Genomic DNA, 15,001 nt, shown 5'->3' with positions numbered 1-15,001 from the left:
CATCCTCCCATGACCCTCTACCACTGTGCCAAATTTCACATGGATTGACCAAGTCAGTGAGGAGAAAAACGTGGAACAGACACACAGACAGCGTTTTTGTCATTATATAGTAAGATAACAGCTAACATTCTGGTAAAATTCAGATTGAAATAATTACTTTTCATTCTCATCTGTCATTCAAGTGAAGGTTTCCCTCCCATCAGGCTTTTCTTTCCTTTACTGAACATTTTGTCCCGCCCTCTCACATCCGTGCACCTCTGTCATCTGTCACTGTGCCGACACATAGCACCCAGGGAGATGAGCGGGGTACCAGCAATCTACACCCATGCTTCCTCTTAAATATATGTGCACATATTAACACAATGAGTGCTGTGTTGATGGGGATGCATGCACCAAGATGCAGGCAGTCATTACGGCTGCCTGCATCTGCAATGTGTACGCGGCGCTCACAGGCACACGAAATGGAGAGCTTTGTGTTACCCAAAGGCAGTCTGTGGATTTGAGTCTTCTATGGTCATCACTCTTTCCTATGCCCGACGGTCCCTTCCTGCCACACACCATCCCTCACATATCTCTCTACCCTGCTCCAGTAGAGCCTCCCTGGCCCCCTCTCCAATGACATATTAGAGCTACTCTCCTCTCTCAACAGCCAAAGACACCCCCCATTCATCAGGGCGCCATGAGTGAGCTCACAGCCCTCCCTCCCCCAGTCCCTGCACACCCCGCCCCAGCTCAAGAGACACAGAAAATTCACAATAAAAAAAGTAGAAAAAGTCGATAGCAAAAGAGAGGGAAGAGTGGAGGGATGGCTGCCGTGTGGGAGTATGTGTGTGGGAGAGAGGGTAGTTTTTCAAAGTGAGAGAGTGAAACAGTAAAAAATGAGGAGAGTGAATGTGCGAGAGGTGAAGCGAGAGAGGATCCACAGCGTACGGAAATTGCTTTCACAGTTGCTGGTATCGGTGTTTGTGAAAGTCACTAAACTCAGCCTTTAATGATGTATTTACATTTCAACCACTGTGACATTAGCTTGTTCAACCATGTGTGGGATAAGTAATACTGCTGTGTTTGCTGAGCTGTTAAACAGGGCATTTAGATGCAGTACTAGTTCAATACAGAGGAAGTATAGGTGAAATTAATTTTGCCAGTGGTTCTGTCTTGTAGTTTCTCCTTAGGTAGCTGCAGAGCTGCGAGTGAGCAGCGGTTGAATTTGCTGTACAGCTGCATCTGATTGACTCCTGTGTGAGTCTATTAGTGTTCTTACCTGGGCGGATTGCTGTGTTATACACTTTACAGTAAGCTGCAACGCTGTAAACCTCCTGCACCTGGTGTATTTCACCTTCTTGACCCTGCAGGAGACTCTAATCACCACCTGGTTCCAGAGTTCCCCCTGACCCAACCTCCAAACCATCTGGTCTGCGCCATCCCACCTGACCCCAAATTCCACCGCTGAATCCTGATCGCCCCCCTTGCTGTTGGCCTGATTAGGTTTAAGCAGGAGAAAATAGATGGAGGGGGTGTTGCGGTGATTTCAGGGAGGTGGTAATTATCCAGTGAACAGAAGGGAAATTTGGACCTTTTGCTGTATTCAGGAGGAAAGTGAATTTCCTCTCCAGGAACTGTGTCTCGCCACCGTGACTAATCTCACTCTTCCATGGTCATGCTGAATATTTCCCTCCTTCCCCAAACATGTTTGCTAGCCGGCACCGCCGTGCACGTACACATCCTCGCAGAGCCGAGCTGTCCTCGTGCGGGTGCTGTAAAACTAATGGCCGTGAATGTGAACATGGTCTCTGCCTGGCTCTGATGGCCATCCAGGTGTGCTTGATGAGCCATTGCTGTGATTATCAGCACGGTGCATTAGCACAGCTTGAAGCCCCTCAAGTAAATCGCAGAGGAGAGGCGAGCATTTGTACTGCAGGTGGTCCCCAAACTACGTTAATGGGCTTCCACCTGCTGCTGGGTCACTGAACCTTCTGGAAAGCCCCTGCCCACGATGCTCTTGGTCTGTTAGAGGGAGCCAACGGTGGAGCCCGACTAAAATTAGGCACATTAGGAACACAAGTGCTTTGCCTTTCTTGGCATGTCGTTCATCATGTCTTCCATTCTGAGCCAGAATTCCCTGTATGTTCACATTTGGGGTGTTTGGATTTATGTGTGCTCGTGTTTTTGCTTGCACTTGGGTACAGGCGTGCATGTCTGTATAAATTTGGTTTTCCCGTCTGACACAGTCAGTGCAGATCCCCTCCATGGAGGCATGCAATCTAAGGCAACTCAGCTCTGTCCTGCTGCTGTCCCATGTCACAGTTTTAGGCAAGATAATAAACCAGAACCTGTCACATCCACTCTAACTTCCAATCTCTAAGGATCAACATAGTGCTCTGGGCTATCGGCCACGTTGGGGCGGCTGCAGTTTTCACGCCACAGGGTGCCAAGGGGGGTGCCCGTGGCATACACACAAATAAGACGAGGCAAGGGGAAGGGGTTGGCACAAATGTCCACTTTGAGAAAACCCACAATGAGCACACTGTGGCCTCTTTGGCGGTACTTTCATCAACTCAGCAGTTAAATGCCTCTCTTTATTTAGCTCTCAAACTGTGCAGACTATCAATTGCACCATTACGACAATCCTCAGTCACACTGAACAATGGAACATTAACATTTCTTGCTGGGTGCAGTCTTCTACTTTGCGATTACTGTGCCTACTCATTTATCACATATCACATTAGTCTGGATGAAGTTCTGATCAATGCTGTGGTCATATTTCCATCTAGTGTGAGTTGCCAGACAGCAAATTAAAAGAGAAAGCTGGTGACGGCCGAAGCCTTCAGTATAGATTGGAAGTGTCATAAAATTTCACTTTGAAAGAATTGCTTTACCATAGGCAGTATTAAAGGAACAGTTTAAACCAGTGTAAAAAATACACATTTTTCCTTTTATCTGTAGTGCTATTTATCAGTCTAGAATATTTTGGTGTGAGGTGCAGTGTGTTCGAGACACTGGCAGTAGAGATGAATGACTTCTCCTGAATATAATGGAGCCAGATGGCACTTGTGGTGCTCAAACCGCCAAAAAACAACAAAGTCTCTTTCCAGAAATCATGACCCAGTTACTTAAGGTGTTACTTAATGTTACAGCTCACGCGAGGAGGACGCCATCAGTGTTTTACATCTCGCGCTGTCACGAGCACAAGCCTCTTGTCCATGAGTAGGTGCACACTTCCTTTTCCACAGTGATGCAGTTGGTGGGTGTAGTTTGGTAGAAAGGAAATAGCTCCTACATGAAACTGCTCACAACAAGGACTGTGAATTATCTTGAGTAACCGGGTCATGATCAAGGTTTTCGAATCTATTTTTTTTTTGGCCTTTTGTATAGTGCCATCTAGTTCCATTGTACTTGAGAGAAGGCAGACATCTCTAGGGCTGAGAGAACACTTGGCAACTGACACACGAACATTTTAGCTGGATGCACTGATAGAAAAAATATGTCATTTTGATTTTGTGTGTCCGAACATGTCTACATGTAAAATAAGGAGAGAAGGAAGATGAAAAGAGACTGATTAAGGGATAGGGCGACATAATTATTTTATACAGCCAACGTGTGAGTATCTGTGTGTCCTTGCAGAGCTACAGAGCACCTTTCAAATCCATTTTCTTAGATAATTCTTGTTTTAGTGCATTAGCCCCTGCTCAGTGATGCATTAGCCGCCTTATTTAAGTTCCCGGCACTAATCTGTGCTGCAGTGAGAATCCCACTGAGTGTGCGAGTCAGTGAAGGAATGAAGACCTTGGCCAGTAACCTCAAACTCCACTGATCTCTCCCTGTACCCCATATCTCTGCTGTCATTCCCTGCCTCCCTGGCTCATTACTCAACATGCCCTATTAAAAGAATAAAGCAATACAATACATTATGTAGCATATTGCTTGACAAAAAGGAATTGACTGTGTTAATAATGGCCACTGATAAATGCCTCCATTGATACTGAGGATGTCCTTGGCTTAACTCAGCCTCGCTTCAGTTTTCGGACGTCCTCCTGAACACTGGCTTGTCTGTGCCTCTGTGTATAGAGGCTCTCTGTATCTTTCAGCTCGCCATTACATTTGAGGAGGATATCAAAGACAGAGCTGTTGTTCTTTTAGTCAGAGAAAGTCAGGGTTAACCCGGCAGTGACCAGAATTAACTTGCTGCCTTCTAAAAATATGCGTCAGGCCACCGCGTTGACCCAGCAGTAAAAGTGACCAGCGGAAGTAAATGCCCTTGTATAGCACTGGCATTTTTGTGTGTGGATTAAACCTCAGGGCAAAGAAGTAAAACTACTGGATAGTCAATTTGCTCAGCGACACGGAGGCGGGGACTGGTGGGAGTGCGACAGCAACCCGCAGCCTGTCCGATTAATTAGCGCAATTGGCATGAGTTCCTGCTCTGCCATGGGGGATGTGGGTGTGTTGTGCTGGCAGCAAACTGTTGACCTCTGTGCTGTGGCAGGGCAATATGGCAGCATGTAGGAGGAGGTTTTTTTTCATTTGCAATCAATTTTTTATTGAGAATCAAACCCAACATGAACACACATAAAACAAAGCAAAAGAGAACTAATGGCGACACACACCTCCCACTCCCTATATACCATAGATCTCCGATTAATCCACAGGGAGATGTGTGTTTGGATGACAAAGAGAGAATAAAAGATTGAAAAAATAATGAGGGAGAAAAGGTCAAAAAGTCACATGTGGAGGAGCAGTTATGATAAAGTTACATAAAATTTTGGATTCTACTTCGGGCTCTTGTCCAGGACAACAGCGTTCCCAGGCACTGAAAGTTCCAGAACACTGGATAAACACAGAACTGCTGGGATTTGTGAAAGTGTAGGGAGGACTCTAATTCAATGCAAGCATTTTTTCTTCTATTTTGTTTTTGCAGCTGTTAGGCCAGCTAGTAAGATACGTTAAGATACAATGGGGGTGTATGACCCTTTACATTTCAAAATCTTTGCCAGTAAGGAGGAGACAACTTTCCAAAAGAGATACATCCTTACAATTCCAAAACATGCTGAAAAAGCTGAGGAGTCCATCCATACAAAGAGTGCATACTGGTGACTTTTCTTGGGAGTGAGATAGCTTCAATGTTAGAATTTAAGTTGATGCTGATGATTTCGTTTTTTGGAGGTTTCAGCTGTGTAATCGTTTATAAGAAGATACAGAAAACAAGGAGTACAGTTTTGATACTAATCCTTTGGTAAGATCATGTGTCGTCAACATAGAATACAAGTGGTGTGTTTTCAGTGGTTCATTACATTAAACACCATATACTTTTAGTCATAATCTTAGCTGTAGATGTAGAAAAAATCATGACCCAGGTAAGTCCTAGGTAACATGAATATGATTAAGCCCAGTTTAGACCAAAGACTCGTGACGAGACGAAACCGTTGCAGCGAAAAGTTGCAGCAGTGTGAACTGGCTGCCTGAGCTCAACTCAAGCCGGCTGATGGTGTCACCTGCAACTCCACTGATCAAATCGCCGGCAGCTGGTTTAAGAATGCAAGGCCAGTCGCCTGTTTGTGCATCCAATCAGCTTGTAGTGAAGCTTGTGGTCAAGTTAAAATGACGGTACGGAGAGTTGTTGCATAGAGATGATACACCATCTTATCTAGTTGCATTGGTGTGAACTGGCAGGTTTTTAGAACGTTGCAGAACGGTACATTACAAGTCGTTTCAACTCGTCTCGTCACAAATTGGTGGTCTGAACTGGGCTGTAGATGACCTGAGACCATTTCTGCTAAAGATGCGCGCCAGTTAATGTCTACTTCAAATCAGTGCAAAGTTATTACAGGTGTGCTATCAAGATGCAATTCTTCATTCTTTTGATCTCCTTTTCTGTAACGCACCATGTGGATAGTAAAAGTCCTATAAATGGACCAAGCCAGAGAGGAATTTGAGAGGAATAAAATGAAAATAAACACAGTCTGCTCATCTGCATTGAGAGGAAAGGTTTTCTTATGTGGGTTTCCAAGATATTATTGCTTCTGGATTAAGACAGATTGAGAGTAGAGCTGCTACGATTTATCTGTTCAGTTAGTTGTCAGCTATGAAATCCATCAGCAACTCATTTAATAATCGGTATGAGTATTTCTTAAGGCATAAAAGGCATCATTCTCTGATTGCAGCACTTAAATGTGAATATTTTGTGGTTTCTTCTACGAAGGTAAATCAAATACCTTTAGGGTGGTGGACAAAGCAAGACATTTAAGGACATCATCTTGGGCTTTGGGAAACACTGACTGACATTTTTCATTCATTTATTTTTCACTGATTGACATTTGCTGACGTTTTATTGATTAACGGAGAAAATAACCAACAGATTAATCAACAGTTAAAATAAGCATTAGTTGCAGCCCCAGAAATACTGTAACAATTGACATTTGACACCGAAAGCCTGCCCTTATATTTATGCCTGTGTAATGCGGACATCTTGACCCCTGGTTGTCTCCCACTCATATGAACTTGGAAATTAAGGACTAAAATCTACTCCTGTAGTAAGAAAGATGAGAAAAGGGTAACAAGTAAAAAACTGGCAGGGTAGTGCGGGGGCATCAGGGACACTGTCATTTGCTGGTTGTTCTGTGTGAAATCAAATATTTCACAATAAAATCAAGTTACCTGTGGTTTCATTTTCTAAAATCCAGTATTGTGCCTTCAGGACTTTTCTAATGAAATTCCTTGTTTTTGTCTCCACTTGCTTTATTACTCTATTTTAACTTTTTTTTTCTTCTTCTTCTATCTTCATCCCTCCCAGAGCCTATGCGTCCATTACGGGGCCTCACCGCCACAGATATCCAGTCCAGGCAGTTGTCCCTGCAGTGGGAGAATCTGGCGTTCAACCTGACACGCTGCCACACCTACTCAGTGTCCCTGTGCTACCGCTACACCACGGCGGGAGGCGGTGGAGGCCACAACACCACGGTGCGCGAGTGCCTGGCAGTGGAACACAACGCCTCACGCTTCACGCTGCGTGATCTGCCACCCTACCACGGCATCCATGTCCGTCTGTCACTAGCCAACCCAGAGGGGAAGAAAGAGGGCAGAGAGGTCACGTTCCAAACCGAGGAGGACAGTAAGTCTCTGGAGGAGGTTACGGAAAACATAGTATGGAAGAAGAGGACAGAAAAACTTAAAATGAAAAGCGTCATTACACCTGAACATAAATATATGCACGTAGTTTCCATATTATTAGGCACACCTGGCTGAAACTAATGCATCTAATACAACAGTGCCTCAAAACTTCCTACCGTCATGAAGGTCTAATGTTCAGGTTTCTTAAGCTGTTTTGGAGGTGGTGTTTAAAATTAATGATAATTTTGGACGATGTAATATGTGTTGGTGTTGAACTATATCGCATGGGACGGACAAAATAATAGAAACACCTGCTATAAATTTTATAGCAATGAGAGTAGGCTAAATAACAGAAACATCTCTCTGTATAATGCAAAACAATTTTTTTTTTAAAGATTATTTTTTCTGGCTTTTGCCTTTAATGAACAGCACAGAGTGAAATGGGGTGACAGAGAGAGCGGGGGGTGACATGCAGCAAATGGTTGCAAGCCGGAGTCGAACCTGCGACCGCTGCAGCGAGGCATCGCCTCTGTACATGGGGCGTCGGCACTATCCACTTCGCTACCGACGCCCCAATGCAAAACAATTTTATAACACAACAGTTTGCAGCCTCCAAAATGCTCATAAAACTCAATCAACAACAACTGAACATTCAGGAAGGGAGAATTTATTGCAGGGCTGTTGTATAACGACCAAAATACATTGGGTACTGACGCAATGTGTCAGAAGGGGCGGGACGGAGTGAGGTTTTCTACCTGCTACACAGAGTCCATCTTCACTGAGTGTGTACTGAGTTTTTCCAAGTGCAGTTTTTTATGGAGGCTTTGGAAGCATAAACTGGGACTGCATTAATTGACTAGTTTGCTTTAACTACACGATGATTTGATTGATTTATTTTATCGTGAAACGTACAAACACCCACAAGGTTGGTCTGCTGCTTCCATAGACTGTATAAGGCTGCTTCGCATTGCCTCTGATACAATGAGGTATTCATTTGAATCTTTTTCAAACATTGTAATTTGCTTTTTACACAGTTCTATGTATGGAAAAACATGTTGTTGTTTTTTCTTTTACCAGTTGTGATAAAAATAGCAGCACGAGTGCAGCTTCCGTGGTCAGAGTCGCAACTTCAGTTGATTATAATAAACGGGCTCTGCTGCAGGCATGCTACAACAGACGTGTCACGCTGCATCTGTGCCCCACTGTATTTCAGCCGTAAGACTGCATTAATATTAGCAATGTACTTTATATCTAATACCCTGGCAACTGAGTGTATTTATTTGATATGATCTTACTGAACACTGAATTCTAAATTATATAGACTATAGTAATTACAGTGTGTTGTGTCTATGACATGCTGGCAGTACATTGTTTATTGTTTTAAAATGCAGTTAAGAGTAACAGGCAAAATGACCCAGCTTCCATCAGCTTCATGCGCGTGTTACTTTCTTTCCTTGTCTCCAGAGCGACCCAGGGTTATAATTGTCATATCTTAAATTATAATCACATGGATTACTTTAGATATCTGCTTTGGAGGAGTGTGACGTCTAAAATGTACCAGAATACTTTAAACTGTTTAACTATTCTCATAGTAAATGTCAAACGGGAGGCTATCCAGGCTTGATACTGCCTACACACAGACCTTAACTGTCACATTTAGCTAATTCTAGGATGGTTGTTTCTGAAGTTTGAAGGTCTTTTTCAACATAAATCAAGTGCACCACATGTGGATAAAATATACATTCTCATATATTAAACAGTTTGGGTTCAAATGTGGTGGATTTCCTTAATATTTAAAAACATTAATGCCATCTCCTCCCTTCCTCTATCAAAATACAGAGAGGGTGACCATCTGACTGAGGCTGAATCAGCATTACAAAAGATCCATTTCATTTTCACACGAAAATAACATAAAAGAGAAAACATTATATCGGAGTCTCTGGCAACCCTGAGATAGGATTTTGTGCTTATTTCTTATCTCCTATTATTCCTTTGTGCCGCAGCGCATCGTCTGCATGGCAGCTGAGAGAGAAATCAATTCTGCTGTGAAAAAATCAAAACAAACAAGATTTTTCAGAAAGAGATATATACAGAGAAAGATAGTAGAAGATCAAGGGAGAGTGAGAAAGCAGAAGAAAGGTTTTTTTTTCCCTGAACTGATAAAAGATAAATATATGTACATATACATACAGTGCATGTCAATTATGAACGCCGTTTCCAAAAGCCTTAATAAGCAACTCTGTCCTCCAGACTAACTCAATTCAAAAATAACAGTCGACTCAGCTGTTCAGCTCCTTGCTTTAGCCTCAGGCCTGAATCTCACATAACAGTCTTCTTCTGTACAGCGCTCACACAGACCATAGGGACTGAGGCTGCAACCGAATGGCCCAAAAAAACTCTTAACAGAGCCTAATGTTGAATGTGCAGGCATTGACAGTCCTCTCACTGACATTCAGAAACAAGTTTACCCGCAAACGTCTGACATATTCATCAATATATTTCACTGAAGATTGATGCAAAATGATAATATCCCTCTTAGACTATTTTTCTCGTGTCTGTGTTGTGGTTACATAATTGATGCAGTTCATAAATTAACTGTGTCCTTATCTGATGTTCTGTTCCTACTGCTCTCTGGCTGTCTGAGTGTCTCATGTGGTGCATTGTTCTGAGCCACTGTGACATTCACTTCTGTGATATTGACAGGAGAGGCACACTGTGGGATTAGCGCTTCAATTTCCCCGACAAATGTTTGCTCTGACAATTTCTTATAGTTCCCGGAGGCATAGCGCCGGAATCGCTCACCTTCACCCCGCTGGATGACATGATCTTCTTGAAGTGGGAGGAGCCTGTTGAGCCCAATGGCCTTATTACCCAGTATGAGGTGAGCCCAGAGAGACACTGTCAATTTTTCTTTGATCCTGTCACTTTGAAAATTGGGAGACTGTTGTTTTAATGGCTGAAAAATCTGAAGCCCCAGTAGTCTGATAAAATGTACCCAGAGCCCACTTCTCCAACAGCGTGGTATCCTGTTTCTCCATGACAGGCTACACACTCTCCCAGACAAAAGCACAAGGCTAATTATTATGCAGAATGATGTCATTGGATCTTCCTGATGTGGCTGCTACTTGTTCCCTGTGTTGCTTGGGTTGGTTAGGTTTAGGCATGAGGAGTGAGATTGGTAAGGGTTAGGATAGCAGAGTAACCCAATCAGAAGCAGAGGAGGGCGGGTCATGCTTGCACCATAGTAGGAAGGTCCGATGAAGTCATGGAGTGCATTAATTAGCCATGTGTTTTAATTTGGGAGAGTGTGAAGCTTATGTTCCAAGAACTAGTTTTGTTTCATAGGTCAGAGCAGATAAACACAACCCATACCTTGCACTTTGTTCTTGAGTTTTCAGCTTTGGAACAGCCAGGGCGGTTTTTAAAAGGTTTAGCGAGCACTAAATTGTAGGAGCTCAAGTTTCTATTTTTCAGTTGAAACTTCTTCAACTTTTAACATCGATGAGAGGTCCATTTATTGCACAGAAAAGTTTAAATCTGAGCATCGGAACTGGGTGAACATCTGCTGAGGAGGTTGTGTAATATGATAGAAAGCTCCAGAAAGGCTGCTGAATTGACCTTGTGTTCAGATTGTTTGTTCAGCAGAGTATTTTGGTTTTGCAGGAGCTGCAGGTACAGTGTGTTGTTTTGTGACTTTGCGAACTGTAGCGTCGATTTTGATATTCAACAGCATATAGCGTGTCCACTCCAGTAACACTCTGTGCTCAATATTTATTTAATCTCGAGCAACACAGTAAAATTCCAGCATCCTGCTATAATTGAAATGTCCCTGTTCCTTTGGTAGTTTTGTGCCCGGTGCAAAAATAATTTCCTCTCTATTTGGTGAGCCATTTTCTTCAAGTGCCACTGCAGTTGGCACAGCACACACATGTGCTTAATCACCAAACCACTCTGCTCCAATTTATATTCTTCCTCACCCAGCCATTTAGCGCACGGTACACTATGCCTATGTGAACAGAAATAGCAGCGATTGTGTGCACATGGCTTAGCACTTAACGCTGGTCTTTCGCCGTTAAACCGGAGCCCGGCGTCATCAATAAACTCACAAGCATCTGCTGTACTGTAGGCCGGACTGTATGTTTAGCCGGATAATGATTTTGGATTGACTGTATACCCTCTGTCTGTGGTGAGCCATAAGTGGGCCTTCCTACCTACCCCTCAAGCCTTCTCTCCTTAGCCTCTCATGCAATGTCACCTCAAGGATATTATTAGATAGGATTTGTGGTTTGACATATAAAGTGGAGGCTGGACAGGATTTTTTACCCTGTAGTGTGTTGATCTCTCTCAGCTGACGGAGAAAGCTTTATACAGAGCTGTAGAAATCCTCTTCATTTCTCTCAGATTAAACCATTGACCACTCAGCCTGAGCCCATCGACCGCCACGCTGTCCTGCAAGCCCTCCTCACCGCTCCATGCACCGTCGGGCATCTTTTATGTCTGCCTTTGTCGAGGAAACACAGAGGTCTGTCTGTGTTTAGTCACTGTATGGCTCATAATTCTATCTTCAGGCGTGAGCAGGCATTAAGCTCTTCTTATCATAATCAGCAAAGCCTTTGGTTTGGCTTGAGTGGCATCTTTAGAGTGATGCGTGTGTACCACATGCACAGAGGCACATACAGTATGTGTGTTCATTCCTTCAATGAAGTGGATCTCTCCCAGCTCTAATGTATACCCTAATATGTTCACCCTTGTCTGATTTCAGTAAGGTCGTCTCATTTAGCTCTCCACTATTTCAAAGAGTATAAGTGGAAATTCTCATGAGAGGCAAGGCAAATCACCTCTCGAGGAAAAACTTTAGAAAAGATTTCACTTTTAAAGGACACTCAAGACCCGCAATTCTTTAGAGTTAATAAGAGTTAATTAAACTCATAAACACTTAGCGCTATTGATTTAAACACTTGAATTCACTTTTTACTGCGTGGTGTCCCCAGTCCCTGGCCTTTATAATGCATTACTTAGTCAGAAAATCATTTACCACTCACAATACTTTTTTAAAAAAACTCCAGGTTGCTTGTGTGACTTTGACTTAACAGTGCCAATGCCAATCAAGTCCTATTCATCTAAAACTATAAACCCACACGAGCAATTAGCACATTGATTTAGAGAAGCAAATTAATTTCTGAGGGAAGTGAATCATATCAATCAAACATTAGAATTACTTCTTATGACAGAGCCGTTTGAGTTAATGACCTCTGCAGATCAGTGTGAAACTCTAAAATGAATCTATCACTTGAAAATTTGTTAGCAGCTGCCATAACGAAGCATAAAATCAGTCCTGAGGTGACTCTGCTTTTTATGATATTACCCTGAGACCATCTTGTGTTCAACAGATAAGTTACCAGAGCATTGAGTCGTCTGATCCTGGCATCAATGTCCCGGGACCCAGGAGGACTGTGTCCAAGCTGAAGAATGAGACATACCACATGTTCTCCAACCTCCACCCGGGAACAACTTACCTCATCTCCGTCCGAGCCCGCACAGTCAAGGGCTTTGGGCAGACCGCCCTCACTGAAATCACCACTAACATCTCAGGTATTACCACCAATGACTGACTGAGAATGTGTGCTTGTGTGGGAGTGTGAAAGCTGCCGTAAAATTGTAAAATAGAAACAGAAACAGGCAGCACTCCATGTAGAGGCTGTGCCATCACTGCCTATCACTGATGCACCACGCAGGTACAACGATAGACTTCACCCACTGCGTGCTATAATTAGGATCCGGGTTTTCTCTCTTTTGACCTCGGCGTCTTTCTTCTTTCGCAAGCAAAACCACTGCTCCCTGAGTGTAAGAGCTATTTTCCATCGCCTCTCCAAACTAGTGACACACACTGTCATCTCACAGTCCTCAAGACATAAATTAACTCGTAGGAAGCAGAGAAACACCACAGAGGGGACACTGCTGTATGTTATGTATAAAGAAAGATGCAGTACATTCTTGGGACCAGGATGTCACTTCTGAGAGTCTCAGAGCTTATTACTGCTGATAGAAATCCAGCCTTGGTGTTTCTGTTTCCTCTTAATGATGCATTTGCGCTTGTTAAGGGATGGGATTACACCTCTTAGGAACGCACAGCGCGGCCACTCCCACCCTGTTTTGCTCACACATTCCCTCACCTCCTCTGCCCCTATCTCTTTACAGAGAGGCCCGGTTTGTTTAATTATAGATTTAGTGCACAATCACTGCTTACTGGCTGTATGTTAGACAGAGCGTTGGCGCAAAGCCAGACCGCAGATAGAGTCCAAAAGTCTTTGCACATCATGCTCAACCTCCTCCACTGGCCCACGGTGCAGAACATTCACTTACACTGAGCGTCTCTCAAATCTGCACTGACAGCCAGCAAACACTGAACACCTTCAACAGCTACTACTGTCAGCATCTTCAAGCAGTATCCACCGCAGAGTATCTAACTACACACATTTCCTCGTTCGCGCACGTACATGCGGACGTGTGCGCCGCCATGGCTGATACACAATCATCCTTCAAACAGACTCTATCTGGCAGGAGGCATCAAACCTTCTTTTAGTTCTACAAACCGCAACAGACCTTTAATGTCAACAAATGCACATTCAGTTTCCCTTAATGCCTCACCTTAATTGATGTCAGCTCTTTTCTGCTGCGGTATTAGCAAACCACTTTTTAATATGATAATCATTGATTCCTCGTGAATAGTTTGCTCTCCTTCCCCACACTAATTGACTACTGATATTAAAGAGAAATGTGCCGCCACATCTCCAGGGAGGAGCACGGCTTGAGCCAAATCCTTTCAAATGAGAAACCCGTTCAATTTAGCGTCACTCCCATAACTTTTAATTGGACTTGTATGCGAGACAACTAGAAGAGTATTTAAAACAGTGTGCAGAGTATGAGGATATGGCTGTTGGGTATATTAGCACTGCGAATGGCTGGCTCTGTAAGGTCTGTCAGTTTCACAAGACACTGAGAGGCTGAACATGTTTATATAGAAGCAGAGTCTGTGGTTAAACTGAATTAAGCTGGTCTAAGGCCTTGTTCAAACTGTCAGCCCCAGTCTCTTATTTGCCTTATCCAGATTGTATCCAGACTGATTTTAAGGAAGTCCGCACAGCAGATATGAGATTTTTATAAATCGAAACCAAACCACATTTAGAGGTAGCTCTAAGAGGAGCATCTAGAGGAAGCTCTGCCTGCTCAGATTTGAAAGTGTCTCTTGCGTCACTCGCACTGCGACGCACAACATTAAATCCAGAGTGACTGAAGTGCTGAGCAGAATCCATGCTACGTGGGACAACATGGGTAACAATTGTACGTGGCAACATGACGTGACAGCGCAGTTTGGAGGGTAAAATTATGGACCTTTTTTCGCAAGCTTCCGCATGGGAAAGCCGTGTCAGCAGCGTCGCTACGTAGTAACTGATCCCAGCAGACAGTTTATTTTGGCGCCTGTCCACAGACTGTTTTTCATCATGCTGTCCCCTATAGTGCTCTGCTAGTAGCAGCATAGATTCTGCTCAGCACTTCCATCACTTGGAGTTTGGCATCATCATTGGTTGTGTTCAAAATGTGACGGGAAGTCACTTTGAAATCCAATTTGAGCAGACAGAGCGTCCAGACAGTGGGTGCTTTCAGACCTAGATTTTGCTTGCTTTGGTCTGAATCGGGGACTAATTTTGTTACAAAGTTGCATAGTTGCCTAGAGTTGGTTTATGTTCTCACGGCAGCATTTACAAGTGGACCAGATAAAATGCCTTGCTCAAGAAAGCTGCTCTTGATTGGTCTGACTTTCCATGCGGGAAAACTCCAGGAAGTAAACAAAACATTGAAGAAGAGTACACTTGCAAGATAAATGCGACACTTTCTA

The 15,001-nt window shown here is 43.5% G+C and overlaps 1 protein-coding gene across 1 annotated transcript in view; it reads left to right on the top strand.

Annotated features, from left to right (window-relative positions):
• Window positions 1-15,001, top strand: part of LOC126391843 (receptor-type tyrosine-protein phosphatase U) — a 218,120-nt gene that overhangs the window by 146,176 nt on the left and 56,943 nt on the right. Inside the window, exons 8-10 of the mRNA XM_050046801.1 lie at window positions 6,788-7,105; window positions 9,876-9,985; window positions 12,495-12,696. Of these exons, the coding sequence (XP_049902758.1) occupies window positions 6,788-7,105; window positions 9,876-9,985; window positions 12,495-12,696 (630 nt within the window). The remainder of the gene's footprint in view (window positions 1-6,787; window positions 7,106-9,875; window positions 9,986-12,494; window positions 12,697-15,001) is intronic.

This window comes from Epinephelus moara, chromosome 6, assembly GCF_006386435.1.
Source record: "Epinephelus moara isolate mb chromosome 6, YSFRI_EMoa_1.0, whole genome shotgun sequence".
NCBI classification, from domain to species: domain Eukaryota; kingdom Metazoa; phylum Chordata; class Actinopteri; order Perciformes; family Serranidae; genus Epinephelus; species Epinephelus moara.
Note: the sequence above shows the minus strand (reverse complement) of the source record. Positions and strands in the feature narration are given on the sequence as shown.